General features: G+C 40.4%; 1 protein-coding gene across 3 annotated transcripts in view; it reads right to left on the bottom strand.

Annotated features, from left to right (window-relative positions):
- ano8b (anoctamin 8b) overlaps positions 1-22,038 on the bottom strand; it is a 36,737-nt gene extending 14,699 nt beyond the window's left edge. For 2 of the 3 annotated variants that reach the window (XM_029429634.1, XM_029429636.1), the window contains exons 1-3: positions 21,569-22,038; positions 4,029-4,139; positions 2,541-2,673 (exon numbers count right to left, since the gene is read on the bottom strand). In XM_029429634.1, the coding sequence (XP_029285494.1) occupies positions 2,541-2,673; positions 4,029-4,139; positions 21,569-21,743 (419 nt within the window). In that variant the 5' untranslated portion in view covers positions 21,744-22,038. The remainder of the gene's footprint in view (positions 1-2,540; positions 2,674-4,028; positions 4,140-21,568) is intronic. The other variant, XM_029429635.1, reaches the window with a different exon arrangement.
- Between the last annotated feature and the right edge of the window lie 286 nt (positions 22,039-22,324).

Genomic DNA, 22,324 nt, shown 5'->3' with positions numbered 1-22,324 from the left:
TATATATACACACACACACATACAGGAGAACAGCCTAGGTGGGCCATTAACATTCATCCATCATGCAGTGAAGTATGTCCAGCACCATGATTGATTATAGCAGAAATGTGAGATGTAAGCTTCTGTATCACCGCTGAATACTGCTTAGTGCGCAGCACCGTCGCTATTAAAGGCCCTTGTCTGAGAGAAAAACAGGCTGTATCTATTTAAACCAACTGTTTAGTAATCTAAGCCAATAACGGCAAGGCCTTTCAGAGGTGTGCAGCTCCTGCTGCTGCCAGGAATCTTGATGAGATTCTCCCTTTTTTTAAAATTTAATCAAAAACTCATATTTTACATTTTCTCTATACAAAGTCTTAACTTGGAGACACAGTCAAAGGGAATGTGTGGACAAAGCCAACCTTGTAGAAGAGCAGAATACCGCTGAGGGAGAACACTGCACCTAAGGTTAATGCTAATTTAGCAAATATCTATCAGACGTAATGTAGAAACTCAGCATAAACAGGATGCTGCCAAGTCAGAGCTGAGAAATGAGAAATAGATGGTATGTCAGCTATGAAAAGACATGAAGGTAATTTAATGCATGCCACACGAGGTTTGTTAATGTATACAATTAACTTATGCTTTCTGCTATAGTTGTTTGCAAAGCAATACATGGAGACTTTCTGAAAATAACACACAATGGCACTGAATCTGTGACCCCAGCTGTTTTGAGCAGATACCCAGATTTTCTGCACTGGTAACCTCTTTCTTTCAAAACAAAAACATAGGAGCCATTTCAAAATCGATAGGATAATATAAAACAAGCCTAAAGTTGACAGCAAACACACTAGGAGCCCTCATCTGGTATCATCACATAGGAAGGGATTGAAAGGACAATTCTCACTGCTTTAGTATGCAAAGGAAATGACTATTCAAGGTGAATTTGGAAGAATGAAATACTTTCTGGGTTATCTCTTCTATCACAATGTAGGTCAACCTATCCAACAGCAGGTGTCTGTGTGTGTGAGAAGGAGGAGGCTGCACTTGTCACACAGCAATCATTTTACTTGAGAATTTCATCTAAAAACCCACTGGCACACTTTCAGAAAGTGTTTTGTCTTTCTGCTTCACTCCGATCTCTTTGTATCGGCCTCGATCTGGCTCTCTTTCTTCATTGCTTCTGGCCATCTGTCTATTCCTATTACATTCATTGGTAAAAGGTTTGGTTGAGACATTCAGGGTTTTTCAAGAGGCCCTTTGTTAAATGCACAGTCAGCAGAGAGGACTCTACATTTGTCAAGAGGTGAAATGCAGTATGGAACAGCGAGTGCCACCCTGATCCCCTGGATTGTATTTCTCAGTATTTATACACCAAAGTCAACACTGAGATTGAAATGACCCTGGGCATATTTTAAAAACAAGAGAGTATGTCTGGGCAGTGTAATCAGAGCAAATGCAATCCATACGGTTTAGCCCGATTAACCTTCTACAAAACTTCAAATAACCTGCAGCCATCGGCAGTGGTGCAAATACAGTAAACCAGGCATCACAGTGAAGCAGCCTCACTAACGATTCACTGCGTGTGAGCTAAACTGCTCTGCCTACAATAGCTGCAGCTAAATATAATACCACATTAAACAATGTTATACCAGCACGGATATTTTTGTTTTGAACATCCCAACTTTAGTAGTAGCCTTTAAAAATAATTAAATCTCAAACTACCAGAGGAAGTGATATTATTCATTTGGCAGTTTGTGCATTTTCTGTCTCGGTGAGAAAGGTTAATGCCGACAGCGGCCGGAGCGTCTTTACGGGGTGATTCATTTGCACAGCTACAGTTAAATCAGAAGTAACATACTGTAACGGGAAATAACAGTAACAAAATGCTTTGTTTTCAGCAAGGTTGGAATATTGTTTGTTACATTACAGGTAATTTAGCGACTTACAGTGAACTAACAACAGGGACAGTCTACCTGGAGCAACTCAGGGGTACAATGATGATACCCTGGTACTCATGACCTTCTGGCTTGGGAGGTGTACCACCAGACCACTAGGCCATCACCACCACATTGTTCAGGTAAGGCTTCAAAAGAGTTTCTTTATGAATCTGGACATTTTTAGATCAATTTGGTTCTTCTGAAAAACTCTCTAAAATTATAGTCCTATATAAACTCAAGATTAAATCATATTTGTTGCTTCTTTTCTTGTTTGTGTTTGCGTATTATATCACATAGTTATTTAAAATGTAGATCCTATAAATGACAGAATAACATTTACTGTCAAATGTAAGTCAAAACATTTACACAATGTTGATCAATTAATCGTTGTTTTGAGTAATTTATCAAGTAAAAATGATAAACCTACCTTTGTCAGTTTTATGCTATTGTTAACTTTAGGTTTTAGACCGTTGATAAGACTAAACAACACATCACTACTTCTACCAAGTCTATTAATAATAATACAAAACTCAAGATTAAGCACATAAGAAGTTCATGACTAAATACACCCATGCAAAAACGTGCTGCTAACAATAACCAACCTTTGGAGAGAGTTCTTACTTTTCATATGTAGCGGTGACGAAGAATGCGTAGACTTGTGTGTGCTTGTGATGTCGTATTTGGATGATGAGCTCTGGGATTCCCAGCCGGATGTGGTTCAGTAACCATAGCAACGTGTGGTCATCTATAGTGTCTGTGGAGGGGAAATAAAAATAATAATACATTTTCAACCCTAACCCACGCATTTCTGTAAACACGAGCTGCCACAGTCTTGTACAAGTTATTCCTGCGCAGCAGCTGGAGGTTAAGAGTCGTACTAACAAACACTTGAGAATAATTATTTCTCTGCTTTTTTTTTAGCTGGTTCGGAGATTCATACAATGGCTTCTCTGACCTTCAGGAAATGTGATGTAGTATGATCAATGTTGTAGTCGTGACCCTCATGTTTATTATCAACAGTATATAACTACTGTCCCACAGTAGGCTGGGACCTCTGTGCTCTTTATAGTCAATCAGATCAGATTTTACATTTTGTGGGACTGCAGTGAAGGTGGGTACTAAAACACACAAGGGTGTGTTACATTTCATATGTGTCTGCTTGTGTGTGCTCTTGTACTTCTATATTTATAAGACTTGGTGTTACTGTTTACTGGAGCTGAAACGATTACCCACTTCTTTCTTTTTTATAAATGAAAAATAGTTTGATTCACTTTAAGCAAAAATGCCAAACATTTTCTGGTTCCAGCTTCTCAGATTGGAGGATTTGCTGCTTTTCTTTGTCTTATACGATAGTATACTGAATATCTTTAAGTTAATTTAACTTAAATAAACATCAATTTGAACATATTATTTTGGGTTCTGGGAAATAATCAAAATATCAATTAATTGCACTTAGGTTTTGGTGAGGGTAAGGTTTGACCTTAGGCATGTTGTTGTGATGGTTAAGGTTTGGGTTGCATTGTGTTAACAAGGGTCCTTACTACTACTGATGGGATGATATAGGATCTTAACACGGATCGTGATAATAAACATTCACTGATCGTGGCGAGTTTCCATTATATAATCTCGAATATCCTCACATAAGTGACTTAATGTATGGTAGACAAGTGAAAAATAGAGCCCAATATAAAAACATACAGGACTCATGTAAGGCAGAACATCCTTTATTCATGCAGGGGGCATGATTTATGATTACGGTATTTAAGATTGTTTGATTGTGTTTTTTCACTAGAAAGGATGCCTAGTAGAGAAATATGTCCAATCTGTGATATTTGTTTCTTAACTAAATGAAAGGTAAATTGATTCCAGTATGTTTTAGTGCCATTTTAAGACTTTAAAGCATATGTTGACGATTATCAGGGTGATCCTGAATCCCAATAACTTTGGCCAGGGTAGGCGTGATATGAAATTCTTATATCATAATTAAATAAATACAAAACATGTGTGTGTGTGTGTGTGTGTGTGTGTGTGTGTGTGTGTGTGTGTGTGTGTGTGTGTGTGTGTGTGTGTGTGTGTGTGTGTGTGTGTGTGTGTGTGTGTGTGGTTGACCTGCAAATGTCATGAGGACATCACAGTTCTCCGTGGGCACCGTTTTCATCCAAGACTTATGAGACATGATGTGTCTCCCGGCCTGCAGCAGCCGCTTTCCAAACAACTTATCTGAGAGACAGAGACAGAGGGACAGACAGACAGGCAGACAGAGAGAGACACAGAGGGAGAGAGAAAGACAGAGTCACCTTTTCAAAGTAAAACAGTGTAAGGAGCAATGACATTTCTAACATTTTCTGCAAACCCCCCATCAAAACTCTTACTCCTGCTGCCCCGACACGCACAGATGGACACACACAGACGGACACACACAGACGGACACGCACAGACAGACAAAATCGTCCTTCTCGACGGGACAGATTTAAATGTCATGCCCCTTCGCCTCACAACATGGGACTGACAGAGCTTATCCTGCCCTGCCCTGCCAAGACCAAGCGGCCACACATTGTCCACACGCACTCCGCTCAATCAACACAACACATGTAAGTGCACCTAAATCTCAGTGTGTCATATGTCCCGAGTCTCAGAGACACCCACATATACGTCTTGAATAATAAAAGAACACAATATTTTAAGTTTTTGACTACGGTGAATATATAGCCGTGAACTCCTCCTCCAGTGTAAAATGACCTCGTCTCTATTTCTGAAGTCAACAGCACACCAAACGTATCTCTCCTGTAGCCACACAGTAATGTCACATTAAAACACAGTCGCCCTTATCGCAGCAGTCTTGAGGATAATAAATCACAGTATATATTTCTTCCAGGGTGGATATACGGTTCCCTCATGGAAACATTTTCAAAACTTTTGTATGCAGGCTCAAATTAATTTTATATTTGTCACCTCATTAATCTGTCATTGACCTACTACACACTCTCCTATTCCTACTGATATGTTCTTCGGAAGGGCTGCAGTGCCAAGTGATTCTGCAGCCAGTTTAACCCTAGACCCTGCTCAGCTGTAAGAGGACAGTTTGTGAAAACCATTTCCCGGGTCCTGAATAATAATGACAGCAGCCTGGAGAGAATGCCCGTCCCACAACAGCCCTGTGATCACTGAGGCATGGAGCATCAGGAGACGGAAAGTGGGGCACTTTCCAGAGATCACACACAGGCACGTTTAGTATTACAGAATTCATTCAAGAATAGTCCATTTCTTTAAGCAGTAAAAAAGCAAAAGAGAACAAAATATAAAGGCTACATATCATCTTACACATAATGTTAATGTACATCCTATAACTGGTTTACGCATTGCTTACAAAGGTGAATGTACCTACAAGCACACTCAAAGGTCAAGGTCATGACTCATGGCAGGCTATAAATTTAACCATGATATCACCACTAGTAGCATGACCCTGTAAATCACACAGTATCTCTGCGTTTTCTGTGGAGCCCATAAACACTGGTCACATAAAAACAGCATTGTTCTGCTACTCAATGTGTTACAGGAAGTGCAGGGACAGAGTGGCAACGGAGAGGGACACATAGTAGAGCTTCCCAGAAATACGGCACGGCACCAACATGCAACATAAATCTGCTGCACAAACGAAGTCACTATGCCTTTTCAACAGCTGCAAGTAGGTTACGTGTTTTGCACTTATATTCAGAAAAACCTCAACCTCATTTCTAGCCACAGCAGGCAGCGGTTTTCAGCGGAAAAAAAGCTGTCATAAACCTGGGGCGCCCTGGTAGCTCGCCTGGTAGAGAGGGCGCTCCATGTACTAAGGCTAAGTCCTTAGCAGCAATTTGGGTTTGAATCTGAAGCGTGAGACGCTTTGCTGCATGACGTCCTCTTTCCTTTCCATCTTCGGCTGTACTCTCCCAGATTAAAAATAAAATAAAATAAATAAAAAGTATGCCGTTTGTGGACTCTTCTTAGATTAGCAAATTAGTTTAAAGAGATTCAAATTAAAATCTAATCAAACTATATGCTACCCGTCCATCACCAACCGCAGACAGACAAAGTTAGGGACCAGCTCTTGAACACAGTGGAGCATTTAGCAGCTTAATATCAAGAGGTTTTCTTCAAGACTTTGTGGAGACCAAACCAGAGCTACAAGGGAGAGTGATGACTCCAAATGAATGCTAATGTTACCCTGTGTCTGTTGGATGTGTAAATGGGCAACGGTTTGCTAACACATTTGCAAAAAAGACTTAATTGTGTGATTATGTCAATGTTGTGTTCTACTGCCCCAAAAAGTAAATTATTGCAGCTTTTAAATATTGCCTCAAAATCCATTTTTATAGATTTCCTCCAGACTTAATAAGGAATATTTTAGCATCTTCTTTAACTTAATTTATGTATTTGTCTGTTGTTATATAATATGTAGCCTTAATTATAATTGTATCCTTCTGCATTTATGTCATTTTTATATTCCCTTTTAATTATATACACATTCCTACATATTTTAACATTCGTATCTCATCAAAAGTAAAAAATAAACTCTAGCCTTCAGAGACACAGGAAGAATGCCAACAAAAGGTTAAGCAAGTAAATCTAAAGATTGGTTTAAAATTTGACCTAACATCATTAGCAGAAGAAGATATTTCCTTTCAAGATAAATGTAAAACACGGTGGAGTTCCATTCTCGTACCTGCAAACAGACCTTCACTTAGAGTAGCATTTCTATTTAAAAGATCCTGGTTCAGTACTTACAAAGAGGTTGTGACAACTTAATCTGGTTCCACACTGCTCTTCCCCTCTGAAGAACATTTTCAAACATCGAAACGGGCCGAATAGGAAACAGAACAAGGTATTTTCGACTTTTAATCTCGAGTGGTACTCCTAGATAGTGAAATCTGACTGGTGCTCCACTGTGCTTTAGATGAAATGCTGCAGGCAGTGCTGCGACATGACAGCAATTCTAATGAGTCCTGTATTCATCGCTGAGGGCAACACACACGCACACACACACACACACACACACACACCACTTTAACAATGCTTCAATTTAAAAGCCCAAATACTGAGCATGTGTTCAGATGGTTTGCATGCATTTGTGTGGCTATTACTTGGTTGAACAAGGACCACTATCATACACACCATCAAGGCTTCACTACATGTCTGACAGGTTTGTGTCTGCATGCATAAGAGTGTGTTGTTGCATTACTGTAGACAAGCAAACCACCTCTCAGCTGTCACTTTCACGGAAGTAGTTCCCTCAAAGCAGCACACCTAAAACCACGGCCAACTGTTTATCAGCAGGATCATCATCAGTGTTTCAGGGTCACCATTCATCAATAACACAGTCAGATTGAACAAGTCCAATGAGGGACAGTTGATTTGTTTCTGTTATTTTATTACAAATCTATATTTGAAAATGTTTATATTCACATCTACAATAACTTTGTTTACCTTTTGGGATAAACAGAAACAAACTACACTGATATCACATTTTAAGTCAATATGGCACCAAATGGTTGCTTATTTAGACATCCAAACATTAGCAGTCATTTGGAATTAATATAAGTCAAATACTCACTCTCCTTTTAGCTCTGTTTTTGGTCTCTACAAACTCCTGAAAGAAAATATGTGGTTCTTCAGCTACAAAATGCTACATTAGCTAGTTGCTAACTGTGCATCTGCTGTTTGGTGCTGGGCAGGAAAGAGGTTATAAAGCTCCATAGAGCTGAGGGGACCTGCAGAGTCAGCTGATAATTCTATGCCAATGTGCCACTTTGTCATTTTATTTATTTTTTACATATAAGCAAAATACACAAATATATCAGGGAACATTCTTGATTTCAACATTTTTAAAACTAATTGATCTCCATCTCCCCCCCTTGTGATTGATTTGACAAGTAATCAATTTGCATTGATGGTTTTTACCCAGGTTTACATCATCAGTGTTCTTCAATAGAGCCACAGATAGTGTACATACATTTGCACACTATATATATTTAATTGGATTTAAATGGTTGGAGTCTAAGTTCAGTAAGAAGTTGAAAATGCTTTAAAATAGTTTTCTGAATATTTTACATTATTACTATACAGTTGGTTAATCTCTGTAACTAATATGCCCCCAGATAACATTGAAGAGTGATCCCAAATGTCATTAATGTTGGCAAAATAGAAGAAGTTCTGAGTTTGAGAGCCCCTTTTAGCCCTGTAACTGAAACCCGGGCACTGTTGAGCAGGTTGGCCCAGGACTAGCAGTGATGCAGATAAAGCCTGTATTACTCACGGCCTTCACACTGAGACGACTGTTTCGGGGCACACGCTTATCAGACAGCAGCCAGTGATCTTTAGGGGTGTGTGTGTGTGTGTGAGAGATATAAAGTACCCAGATTAACAGGGTGTCAATCAGTTAAACTCAGGCAAAGCACTAACATGAAGGTCACAGACACTTAAGGAAAGACGTGATGATACATTCACTGTCTTCTCTGCTTGTATAAGTTTGTTTGATAACTCTCTGGTCTTTACGCTTGGCTGGAGGTCAACATTGAAGACTTTACACAGTCAAGCAGGGGTTGACTGAAATAATATATTATAGTTGGGAATGTTATTCAGAGAGACGAGATAATTTGATATGACATTATTGACAACACACCCAGACCAGTTTTGGTTCCCGGGTAATTTATGAAATGATTGCAGTAAAAATATTTTGTCCCCTTATGTCAACTTAAATCAAATGGTGAACTGTATGTGCCTTTGAATGTGTGACTATAAAGGCATATATGTCCGGAGCATCAGGTGATGAGCAATAACTTGAATATCAAAATAAACTTTAGACCATGAGCATTCTTAGCAAGTTTCTATCTATCTATCTAAGTTATCATCTAATTTCAAGTTCATAAATTCACATCTTATTCCTGAAGAAAGTGTAGCCTATGCAATAAAGTGCTTAAAATGTGATAAATTAGAAGTTAAAGTGATAAGCTGCTGGATTCTTGTTTTTTCTGGCATCCACTTTGGTGATTAGCAGTAATTGCTTTAGGTTTTTGCATATAGAGGCCTATCATTGACACCCACTGCAGCTTCATAATGTGCCTTATTCCAAACAAGCAGCTGCTGTTGCAAGTAAGGTATTATTATGTATTGCATATCGTTTATTAAATACAGTATTATACCATACATGGGAGAAACCCGGTTATCATACTCTCTGGATTTATACTGGGCATAAAGTTCCCTTGTCTGTTTAACCAAGTATGCAATCATGAGACAGCAACCTGTTTGCTGAGTCACCACCAACGGTCTATAATTACAGGTGTGATCAGGTGATCACTTTACCTGTTGACAGACTTTTTTAGTCATTGTACACACAGCATTAAGGCGAAACAAAAAGGGAGAACACAATTGGAATTGATTTTTACTTCAACTTGAGTTCACATCACATAAAAACAAACAAAATACTAACATACTTCGCTGCATGTCATAGACCAGCTGTTACCGTGGCACTTTAATGCCTACATGTAGCTGGCATTATTTAGGACACACTTTCTGAGGCCTGCAGTGCAGAGGTACCGCACTGGTTTAATGCGGAGGATTTGTACTTTGAAATGCACCTCTAGAAAAAAAATGCCTTTTTCAAATTTGCCTGGCAACAGTGTGCATTTCCTAGGAGGCTGAGACTAGAGCAAGATTTATATCTTCTCAGCAGTGAGTCATTTTGAAGTTTGTCTCTTATTTAGCCAGTCTTACAGAGAGGCAGATAGACAGACGCAAACACACATACATAGTGTAATAAAAAAGGCAGAGATACTGACATAACTCCCGAGAGACAAGGAGAGAATGTAGCAAACTAAATAAGACAGGAAGAAAACAATTATATTGTCACATCTACTGAGTGTGTGAATAAAACAAATGACCCTATTAGAACGATTACATCAGTAAATGGGACAGAGAGCCTAATCAGGTTCAAACACCGAACAATTTCCTAGATTAGAATCGTTTCCAACTCTGCATGTCGCCATCCTATACTGACAAGTTCACACCAACCCAACTAGACCATAAGGAAACACTGACCGACAGCGCCCTTTCAAACCTTTTCCCAGCGCCCCAAACGCACACACACAAGACAGAAATGAAAAACATCATATCCCTGCATATGTACATATAGAGTGGTGCACCAACAACATGCATACAGAGTCATGAAATCATGCAGCTGAAATGTCTGAAATAAATACTAAATCAGACCGTTCCACCTGTGAAGATTATGTGAATCAAGCTGTGGGTTCTGCAAATGCAGCCTACATGTCTTGAGGGGAAAAGCAAACCATAATCCACCTCTCATCTTATCTGTCCCTTTCTCCCTCCCACCTGCATTCTCTAACTTCCAAACTCGCTTTATTGCTTTGTCGCAATGGCTGCCTCACTGCACCCTCCCAGTGCAAGGTACACAGTCTGCATACATTTTGGCACCAAATCGACAAACACAAACACTCCCAATTCCACATTGCATCTCTCTTTTTTTCCACTGGCAGCTGCACACACAGATGTGTTTTTGGATGATATGAAAGCCCCCTCTTCCCGTTGCAGCAGAGCACTCCACAAATCTCTTTTTTGCTTTCTTTCACCTCAGTCTCTCTCTCTCTCTCTCTCTCCTCTTTATATCTTTTTGTTGCTACCATCCCTGCCTGTTTCTCTCATCCAAATCCTCTCTCTTAGCCCCCCTGGGCAGAATCTCTGTCCATCCTTCTCTCCATGCTTTTTTTAAATGCATCTCTAGTTCTCTCAGCTTTCCTGCCTTCGCTCTCACTCAGGCTGTCTCAAGAGGTATTTGTCATCATCGTGTACATGGAACTCCTACAGATGATGCCTTCAAACAAAGCGGAGGGAAAGAAGAGGGGCAATACTTGATAGTGATACAAATAAACCTGAGTTAACAAAGTGCATATGTATAAGTATGTACAAGCACTAACACAACAGTGTTTTTTGCAAGAGCTACAAGAGACAGCCAGGCTCAACATCAGCTGTGTTATGCATCTTTGGAAATGTTCCTGTATTGCCATTAGCCAGCAATAACGCGTGCTGCTAATTAACAAACGTCTTTCTCCAGCCAGCCATTAATAAATACTGCTGACAAAGTCTTAGCATCTCCTTGGGCCTACAACAGAAATAAGACAGCTGCAGTGAAATATTTCAAAGAAAACAAATCTGTATTTTAAATATATTACTGTAAAAACAAAAGAGAGAAAAGAAGAGAAACAAGACAAAGGTATGTGAGGTTGTACGGATAGTGGAGCTTTGAGCTAAATGCTAACATTAGCATGCTAAAAAACTATGGCAACATATTATACCAATCTGGTTACCCCCACTGCTAGCCTTCTAGTGATACTAATTGAATGTCCTAAATTAGCTTTGAGATTTGTTTCATATGTGTTGTGTTTTGTTAACAAGTGAAACCTACAGTCTTTAGCTCTTTTTAAATTAGCTGAACACAACCACGTTTCTGTAGTTCTTGTCACCAAGTAGAATATATAGCTTTCAGAAATACGGTGGCTGGCGTGACCGGATTATCCCCCCTTAGATGCTCGTAAATATACGGTCTAAATTATATGAAGTAAACATTATAATAACAAAAAAATTCTGCATGGGCTAATGTCAGTAGTTTTGCAGGTATTTGGTCAGAAACCAAAGTATTGGAGAACTGAACAGTTCTGATGATGGCGTTGGAAAAAAGTCAGGGGATAACAACATTATTACAATTCATCCTGAAAGGAAACACAAATGTCATGTAATGTTTAACGTAAATTTCATGGTAATCCCATTTCATTAAATACCAAAAATGTCAACCTCACGGTGGCAAAGAGTATTGCAAAGTCAGTAGGCGTCATCCTCTGGGGATCATGACTTTCTCCATCCATCAATTGTTGAGTTTATTTCAATCTGGTCAAAAGTGGTGGACCGAGCAACCAACATTGCATACCCAGAGCCAAACTGCTAGAATTAATAAAAACTTCACAAGAGAGATGAACCTGATATAATTGAGATTAGAACCGTCTTTCTTCAGGAGCAAGATAAGAGGTGTCTGGTCCACCTTTGTGACAGATGTGATGAAGAGGTCAGTGCTGGTGGATGTCAGAACTCTGGTTTCCTCTTTAAACAGGTGCACAGAGGATAATAGGGACTCGTCCTTGGCCTCAAAATAACAATGATTACATGCGATACTGGAGCGGTCCGTGGCTGCGGGCCAAGAGAAGGACGAGCCAAAACCACAGTGCTCACAGAGTAGAATAGTTGAAGTATTACTTTCCCCCCATCCCATTTTATGCATCACTTTTTGTCTCTGCTTCTCACATAATCTGACTCTCTGACTCTAGCTGGTTAATTTGGGTGAGCTGCTGTACCTCAGTGAAGAAGCAAAGAGGACTGAGCTGCCATATGTGTTATAGAGCTAGAGTTAAATGAGGAAAATCATGCAGTCTATTATTCAGTCAGGTAACAATCATGAACGGAAGCCAATGTTGAATCCTTTTCATGCCTGGACTACGCCTTCAGACAACCACAGACTGGTTATCTAACTGGCTGAATTGAGCATTGTCAAGGGAGGATTACGAATTATGAATAAGTGAGTGGTGATGATGAATATAGTGGCGTGAATGGCAGCCTTTGTGGAGCAAACAGACCTCCTTGTTGAGTAGTGGTGGGCAACTGCCAAAGTGGAGGAAGGGTTTCTGATCAACACCCAGAAAAAAGGGACACAAATTACATACAGCAACAATGCAAACACACGCTAGTGGTCATTTCTGTGCTGTGTGGAGCAGGTTAAGAGTCAAGGCAGCACTATGTTATTTTTGGAAGATACCACGTTGGATTTTCGGATACAGCCTAGCCAAATCCCTTGAAAAAAATTAAATGAAGATGGAATTGATAATATAAAGAAAAACGCTTATTCGCTTTCTTGCCAAGAGTTAGATCAAAAGCTCAATATAATTTTCATATCTGTACGTTCAATATGAAACTTTATCCAGCAGCCGGTTAGCTTAGCTTAGCATAAAGGCTGGAAACAGTGGGAAACCTTTTTTTGGTACAAAATATGCTACTCTTTCTTTAACCTAAAAAAGGCAAGGAGGGGAGCATACTGCACAATGCACATTTAAAATCACTATGATGCAAACATTTTCTTATTCGAAGCACACAGAGGGTCATATTGAGGCCCTAACAACTCAAGCGTTCAGAGAAAACACTTTAACAGAGGGCATTAGTTTCTAATGTAGTCTGGTTACTGTACATCTGACTGACTGTGCCAGACTCAAAACCAAGCAACCTTTTGTCTGTGACAGTTGTTTAGTGAAGGTTAATTGAATTATGGGAAGAAATATAGAAATTAGATTGCTTTCATCAAAATTGAGGGGATTCAGTTTGTGCCAGTGTCTCAGGAGGTCATTCATAATTCTAATCATTAGATAATTACTTTAGTGTAGTGAGCCGGTCCAATAAACGTCAGGCAAACTGGGTATTTCTATATTTCTACGTCAGAAAGGATAATAAAAGAGTGAATTTAGAGAAAAGATACTGGGAGTAAGTCAGTCAGTCGAATGGCTGTGGATTAACTGATCTGTATGAAGGTACAATTATCTATTCCTGGACAGGAAAGATGGGAGGGAGGCGCCGAGTCTGATCAATACCCAGAGGAACTAGTGATTATTGTACATTACTACACCATTCCTCCCATTTCCTTTCCCACTCAATGACAAGCCGAGGAAGACATTTTTAATGATTTAGTTGGCTTTGATTTCTCGTGCCTCTCAAAAAAGCAGCTCGAGGAAGATCAATGCAGAATTTCATTTTGACTTATTTAGCTCTGGAATTTCTACAGAAGAATGTTACAAAAGTAGTACTGCAGAAGCAGCATAGAAAGTGTGACATGGTTGTTTCATTAAAATGTATGACTGGTTTATCAGAAACTAGTGCATGATTGAGCAAATCCCACTGTAGCAACTGATTTTACAATTTTTCAAATTTGCTGTTAAAATGTGTATTACTCCATGTGAATGAATACAGTCATGCTCAAAGACCTTCGCACAAACAACAGGCTGTTTACTACGTATATATGCTCAATACACACCGATTAGGGGGAAGGTAAAAAGCTGGAGATATTTCTCTCTCAAATACAAATATGGATGTAGCAGTGCGTATTTTTTTCCTTGACAGCAAATTTCTTCAGGCATTATCAGAAACACTGCACAACTGCAGCCTCCAAGGGAAATGAAATGAGGCTTCAGCAAGCAGAACACAATGCAATCATGAGTCTCTGACCATATAACAAAAAGGTGTGAACCCAACAAAACAGGCATGTTGCTGCATATGGCACATAGAGTATTTGTTCTTTTACAAATTTGGATGGTGTGGACTTGACAGTAAACAAAAAGGCAAGGAGAAAAGAAAGGGGTAAAACACAGAGGAAATAGAGGAGAAGGCAGCTATAAAAAAAAAGCCTGTACTTTACTGTTGAAGACTTTCATCAGTCAACATTGACAGTGTGCAAATAGGAGCTAGAACAGCATGTTCCCCCTTGGTCGTGAGAAGACTTTCACCATATTCAAATTCTTATTAAAGGCAGGGGCCAGAATCTGACTGGACTCTTCAGAAGAGGAACAAAAAGAGACAAAGCTAAACTAAACAAAGAAAACCCACTGACCCTTCAATGGACCAGTCAGTACAAACCACAGCCAAGCTTTGTTTGAACCAATGAAAAGCTCCCAAATAATGTTTGGAAACCGTGTATGAAATGATTTTAATTGTCATTAAAACATGGGACTCTTGGGTTTAAAAACTTCATTCAGTGTAAATATCTTGAACATTCCGATAATTATATGTAATGCCGTTAGAGAATTTGTTATTTTTTCCAACCTGAAAGCTGCTTAATGTAAAAGAGTTCAAGAGCCAATCCAAAAGGTATACTTTATACTTAAGGTTTTTACAGAGGTGAGTACATTTTTTATAATAACAATCAAATGAAAATGTGAAAACAGCGTGACAATGTGAAAGAGGGTCACTTGAAACTAAAGAGAATTGTCACCTGAATCTGCAGCTCCTCTCGGCTTTACTGAGCATTATAGCGAGCTTGAGCTCATTGTTTAGCTATCAGCTGCCACTTTACTGTGTTGGTTCCCTCTCACCGCTCTAATAGTTTAGTTTTCAGCTGCAGCAGGCTGCTGTTTTTGTTTTTTTTCACGAAAAAAGCTATAAAAAAGAAAAACCTCCTTGTACTCGACCTGCTCAGCAGCAAAAACAAATTGGCGAACCCGATGGAGCATTTTGAAGCTTAAGAGCCACGTACTGTATTTCTGCAGGAATTGGTAGAGACCAAAAACAGAGTTGAAAGTGAGGTATTATTTAGACTTTTTAGACATTTATTATATGTCTTGTTTGACATTGACACTTGATGTTATACTCAAACTATAGGTTGTTTGGTCCTTGGCTCCACAGCCATTTTTGAAGGTTAATGGCTGACAAAAAACAATGCAGAGCCTTGACGACAGATGTTGCTTCTGGCAAGCATACACATTTTATATATCTATACTTAACAGGAGAGTTATTGAGGTGAAATCTCAGGGGAGAGCTCTCTGCCAAGCTCTTATCTGTCATCTACAGCTGTGGGCTCTATGCTAATTTATGAGCAGAAAGTGTTGTTTCCCCCATTACAGAGCTGCGCATAAGTTACTCTCTCTGAATACTTTAGTCGGAGATCAACGGTAGAGGCTGATGAGCCCTGATTCTGTTCCTCATATTAACAAGCTCCCTTCCTGTCCTACACCATTACCAAACAAGATAAAAACAAAGTGCCATGCAGGAAATGAGTGACTTCTGAGTTACAGTATGTGGTCATCATCAGAGGAAACCAGAGTGCACTGCAGCATATTTGAGTGTGCATTATTTCAAGCAAAGATTTCATGAGGATGAGGTTAAGATGAAGAGGATGATAGAAAGGACGATGACCTAGAATACACACTGAATTTAAGATTATCCTGCTTCCCATTGATTGAGTCAGTGCTAACACTGACATGGATAATATGTCTAGTTATTAGCTGCTGGAGAAAGGTTGTAAGGTTGCAGGTTACACTATCCTAACTTTGACTTTCTCTAGAGAATGCAGAGTGGAGTAATTCCCAACGACTGAGGCAAAAAACAAAAAGGCATTTCTCACCATAGTCATTGTATTTCTCCTGACTTTGCTTAGCAACTACAAAAAATAATAAATAAATCCATCCCTATCAGTACAGTCAATGAGGATAAAGGACATGGTGACCGAATGATTTCAATTCTACTTTTCCCTTCAGGAATGCAGTATCAGTTACTCACAGGAGGATGCTGGTTATTGACTCTGCTTTGATCCCAGAGAATGCCTAAACGCAACGATAAGGTCTCTGCAACATGTCACTGCTTTCACACAAGCCAGGAGACAGGCGACACCAGCAGCACTAAGCTCTGGAGTGTGCATTATCATTTTCTGCTTACAGTTTGATAATCTTCACGGCTATAAATGGAAAAGTGTAAAATTTCCAGAGAGCATGAATGGGGATTTAGAAGTTGGATGGCTAGAAGCAAAGATGCATCATGGGTGATATGATTAAGCCATTAAAAACTTGAGAATCTAGGGCAAGTGAATTACCACTGGCAAAACTAATGGTTTCTCACAACCCTGTGAGAGAAACTTCCTAAAACATACTTGCTTCCTAAAACATCCAATTGCTCTGGTTACAGTCGTCTACGGATGTTGTAACCTGAAGGTTTCTGATAGTGCAGGTGGTAAATGTATGGCATCATCTCTACATTTTGAAAAAAAAGCCAACAAGAATCAGATAACAAAAAGGCACAGCTGTTGGTCAGAGGGTGCGGCAAAACAGATCCATCACGAAGCGGATATAAAGTCAGCAGAGCGTGATGCTCTCCGTTTGTTTAAGTAAGTATTGGATTCAAGAAACACACTACTGTCAAAACACATGATAACAATCTCCAAAACTTTTCTTTTTCTAATCTGGCAAGTAAGGTAACATTATCGTCCCTGTGCAACAAAACAGTGCCTTCTCAGTGAAAAAAGGAAATGAACGAAAAAGACACAAAAAAAAAATCAACCAAGGTCACCTGGCTTTTCAAGACGACCTTTCTGGAGGGCAAAACATTTGAATCGTTTTTTCCTGATATCGCTTCTGATGCCTCGATTCAGGGGACCTGCAGTGATGCTAAATCTGAATAGCAAACAGTGTGGAACTCATTGGACACATTTTTATGTACGGTAACATGAAAGTAGAGATATCTGTGAACCTAAAAATGGAGACAAATGCCCACCATGTATGACGACTAACTGATAGCAGAAACACTGAATTTTGACATTGATGAAGGAACTGTATTTAATGATGAGGAAACTGTATTTAATGTGGATCTGTCACATCATGGCCTATTCATGATCTGCTTAATAAGGTCAGTATCAGATTGGTGCATCCTTAATCCTCATAGAAAAATGAGGAGTGATGAATCTTGTGTTTTTTGCAGCAGAAAGATGAGTTTGTGTACAGTAGTTTGCATGAGCAGATACAGCGTCTGTGCCGGGATATAGACCATGAAACATGTACCAGCCACACAAACTACCATCTATTGAAATGATTGAAGAACTAACTGCCATGTTTACCTTCATGTGCCCAGCAACTACTTCACTGTAATGATTTTAATTATAAGGCAAGCTGCTCATAATAAATATAAACTATAAAGTGTTATCGCAGTAAGGAGCCAGCCACTTCGTTTTTATAGTTAGCCTGATGGTCTGCTTAATTCTTACATGAAATGTCTTCCCCCTCACCAAGAGCTGGTTCACCAAAGTAATCTCTCAGTTGTGGGTTTGACCAATCGGGTAAGGTTAATAAAGCTCTGACAATACGAGCAGCAATGTCACCCCGCATAGAGGCAATTTTCCTCACTTGTTAATGCAGCTAATGTGCAGCTCAGTACTCATTCTGGAGGAGGGGGAGAAGGAGAACAGGAAATATATCTCTGTGGAGAAATGAGTAAGATGAGCGATAGGCATTAAGTTCAGAGTCATTGGGCACAATACACTGCTGTCATTATATCGCACTGCATTACATTCCTCAGCTCCTTCATTAGTGGAGCTGTAGGAGAGCACATAACCAACGGCTCCGCCTGCTGCTGTGAAAAACATCTCTTCTTTTGGGAAGTTCAGTGTGATGCTTTTCCCTCTCAACACTGCCCTGCCTTAAACTGCTGTATTTAAAGCAGCCTGTGTGACACTGAACCTGACTAAATCTGCCTGAAGCAAAGCTGAGGTATTCTACTTGCTTGAGAGGCAGTGAGAGCGAGAGAGCAGAGCCCTGGCTAAGAGTATAGATGAGTGCAGATCCCTGCTTAATACATTTTTCTCATGTATTTTGCAGACTGAAAGTGCACGTATTAATGCCAAGCATCAAGGATGGAGCTAAACAAGTTTACATTGATGCAAATGGACCCTTCAGATCGCACCACTGCCTCAGAAAAGACCTTCACTATGAGATCAGAACACAGGTGAAAAAAAAGGGTTTTGAATTTTTTTAGAGACACTTGAAGTGTGAATTAAAGCTTAAATACAGAATAAAAGTTAAAAAGTAATTTATAGTACAATAGAGTTCAAATTGCACAGATTTTCGGGAATGTATTCAGAGGCATATACTATCAGGCTGCAACCCATCATCATCACGTCTTTTTCCAAAGTGAGAATGAATCTTAGTGTACTGTATATCCTAACAAATGTCCTAAATCCTGAACCAGTGTGCCGTCTGATTGGGTGACCACAAATGACATGACCTGATTTCCATAACACAGAATCTTGTCAACACTGGCCTCGGAGGGAACACAAACTAATTGGTGCGACTTTTACGTTGCGTTTTCTAATGATGTCTGCTTAATTAATCCTTGAAACGCCGGCTTGTGAGCGTCGGAGCTACAAAGGGAGATGGCTGACAGGATCAAAGTCATTCCAGCCTACTTTGGAGGGATTAGGAAAATATGGTGGAGGCATGGAGACAATCGAGCATCCAAGCCTCCAGTGAGGAAAATCCTTCCAGGCTGCAACCAAAATCTCCACTGGAGAAATCACTTCGACTTGCTGTGACGCTAGCTGACTGACACAGACACTTGTGAGGGTGGTTATGTGATATCAGGGTAATCCCACTGAAGTCACTAAACTCAATCATTCTGCCTCATGACCCATGCAAGGAAATACAGGAAAAGTGGGGGCAAGAGGGTTCAAGAGGGCGAGACAGTCACTGCTCTTAACATTTCTGATTCAAGTCCAACCTTTGATATCAGCTTTCCATCAGCAAACTGTGACGTCATTTTTTTCAATGTCTGGGATGCATGTCAGTATACGTTTATACATTTTACAGGGAGGAGGCGCTACTTGGATTTGACAGCAATTTAACACAAAGCAGGTGGTCCTGATGGATGGGGAGGCAAATTATGTCCACATAAAAAATAATTAACCAAAAGAAAAACATAGCGGCTACAGGATATTTTGTTTTTATTCATATAATTGTATCTTTAATATAAATTTGGGGTTATTTTACTTGTAGTAGTTTTGTACTGAAAACCTGCTTGTGTTCATACTGTTAGCTGACATAATGTTAACTCATCAAATGATTACAGGTGTAATGAGGGAGCAGCGCGTGCCTGTGACTGTAACCTCTCACATGAGAGATTGAAGCTTGTACATACACTATTCACTCATCTTTGTTTGGTTGTTGCTGAGTGCATTGGTCTTGTTTGTAATAATATAGCCACTATTATAGAGGTTTTTAACTTTTGTACAATAACACAGCAGCCATGCCTTGATGTTTCAGGAGGGAATTCATTCGAACCAAACCATACTTATCGATACTCTACTTTAAGAAATATATGTTGTTTATCTAGAAATACCTTTCTTCCTAGGCCAAAGCTTTCAAGTGTATTATAATGTCTAAACACATGCAGATCCTCCCCTGCCTCTCTTCTTCTCCCTCTCTATCTGTATGCATTTATGTAAATGTATGTTACTAACTCATCATCCGGGGCATCATCCATCGAGTTTCTGTCTCTCATGTGGCAGGTTGCCACTGATAAAGTTCAAGTCAGGATCAGGAATCGTGGCTGCGCCTGCTGCCCTGGTCCCGGGAAGCCTTTTTGACATTTTCCTGGATTCATCCCCCTTTAATTTTGGGGTTTCTTTTAGGAAGTTTTTCCTTGTGTGATGCGAGGGTCTAAGGACAGAGGGTGTCGTAACCTGTACAGTCTGTAAAGCACTGAGACAAATGTATAATTTGTGATATTGGGCTATACAAATAAATTTGATTTGACCATTGGCTGAAGACAATTAGCAAACTACTGATATAAAATCAGGAACTATCTAGTATGATAATTTATTAAGGGTTTGGCATCAGTAAACTTTTATGAGAGTAGATTTTTTGCTATCTGCCTCTATCCTACAGCTTTAGACTCCTTGTCCTTCTCTTTACATCCAGTTCTGCTGAAGTAACTGTAAAATTAAACTAAACTTCACTTGGCGGACCCTCATACAGCCCATTCAAGGACCTGAGGTGGCTGCTCTTCCAGTCAGCAGCTCAGGTTACCTCAACCAAGTGTGGAAAGGAGCGCTCATCGGCTGACAGCCCACTGCATCACTCTGCAGCAATACTTGCAGGGAGCACAGAGGCAGTCTCTGCACCCTGGCTCGGCAGTGAGGCTAATATTGTGTTCTGTTCCAAAAATAGCCTCACTTACAATTCTCGCAATGAGACAACTATGATTTGGCATATTCAAATCCACAATCAGTGACATGGAGTGTAAACAGAAAGCCTGTGTGTTATGCTTACCCTGTTTGAAGTATAGATAATATTTTTAGGACTCCTTAAGAATAATATAGGCTGCTGTAGGGAGAGCACAAACCACACCACACATACTACGGTACCATATTGTGGGAACATTATTGTGAGAAGGGCAGCCTTATGGTTTAAACCTCATTAAAAGAACAAAACATGCACCTGCCCCATTCAATACATGCAACTGACACTGATGCAATAACGTGGAAATAGACAGTTGCAGTATGTGGTCTAGTCAGGCTACAATAGTTTAGAAATCCCTGGATGACATCATGAACTTAATAAACATTTGGTTACCTGGCAGATCTCATAATACAGAACTGAACGGAAACCCCATAAATAAAAACTACTAACAGCCAATCGTAGCCTACTAGCAGCCTATAAAGATGCTGTGGGTAAGAAACTATAGCACAGGGCTGCCCATAGGAATACTGTGATTGGCTGGTCATCACAGGAGGTAACCGAGAATAAGGTCAAAACAGACACTTGGATGAGCCAAAATGTAGCCATTTTCCTCAAGAGAGGATAAAATATCAATGGCTAATTAGAAAAAGCCGTTGCTATACAATACAAGCCATTATTTACAGGCCTGCAGTATGATCAAGCAGCAATTTTGGGACGCCCTCGTGGAGACAAAAGAACGGTGCCGCGAGGTGTTGGTGCGGTGCTCGTCTCGTTTCCCAACATCACGTCCACCTGTCCTCTCTTGCTCTATGCGCTTCCTACACCGCATCGTCCAAAGCACACTCGACTCACCCAGTACTCCGGAGGAGCTCTGTGACGGGGCAGCGCCCGGCTCCGGCCTCTCCGCGTCTCCCTGCTGCGCTCGGTGTCGGTGCCGGGAGCTCTCGGTGCCTTCGCCGGAGGCAGCCGCACCACTGGCGGCCGCCGTGGCTGCAGCGCCTGACGCTGCCGACCCCGTGTCTGGCATGCTCTCTATCAACGAGGAGCGACGGAAGATGAAGATATTCTCCGGGAAATTGTACAATAGTATCGCATCTCAGGAGGAGGGCAAAGCATGGGTGTAGCGCGGCGGCCGGGGTCCGAGTGAAGGGTTAAATGAGTGTGAAAGTGAAGTGAAGGTTGTCGGTGTCGGTGCAGCGGCGGATCATCCTGGTGGTACTCTGGAGCAGGATGCGCGGCTAGATGGAGAGCGCTCCTCCGACGACTAGAGGAGGGACAAAGAGAGGGGGGGAGGGGGCTGGGTGACACACACACACCTTGCAACAATTCACTATAATAGCCTCGTGCTTTTACGAGTATTGTCCGAGATTGTCTCAGCATAAATCCAAAAGGAATTCCTTCATTAGAAATTAAAATATAAAATCAGGTTATGTAGCTTTTACCTACAGCCCTCTCACTGTCCTCCAGGACTGTCCGCCCTATAGTGAGCTCTGCCAGCAGCAGGGCTTTAAATTGGTGCCAGACACAGAATCCACTTGGCTTCATTAAGGCAAAACCCAGACAAACAAAATGCATGGCTGATACTAATGACATTACTTATGTGATCAC

This window comes from Cottoperca gobio, chromosome 4, assembly GCF_900634415.1.
Source record: "Cottoperca gobio chromosome 4, fCotGob3.1, whole genome shotgun sequence".
Classification (NCBI taxonomy): Eukaryota; Metazoa; Chordata; class Actinopteri; order Perciformes; family Bovichtidae; genus Cottoperca; species Cottoperca gobio.
The sequence above is the reverse complement of the archived record's forward strand: the minus strand, read 5'-3'. Positions and strand labels throughout refer to the sequence as shown.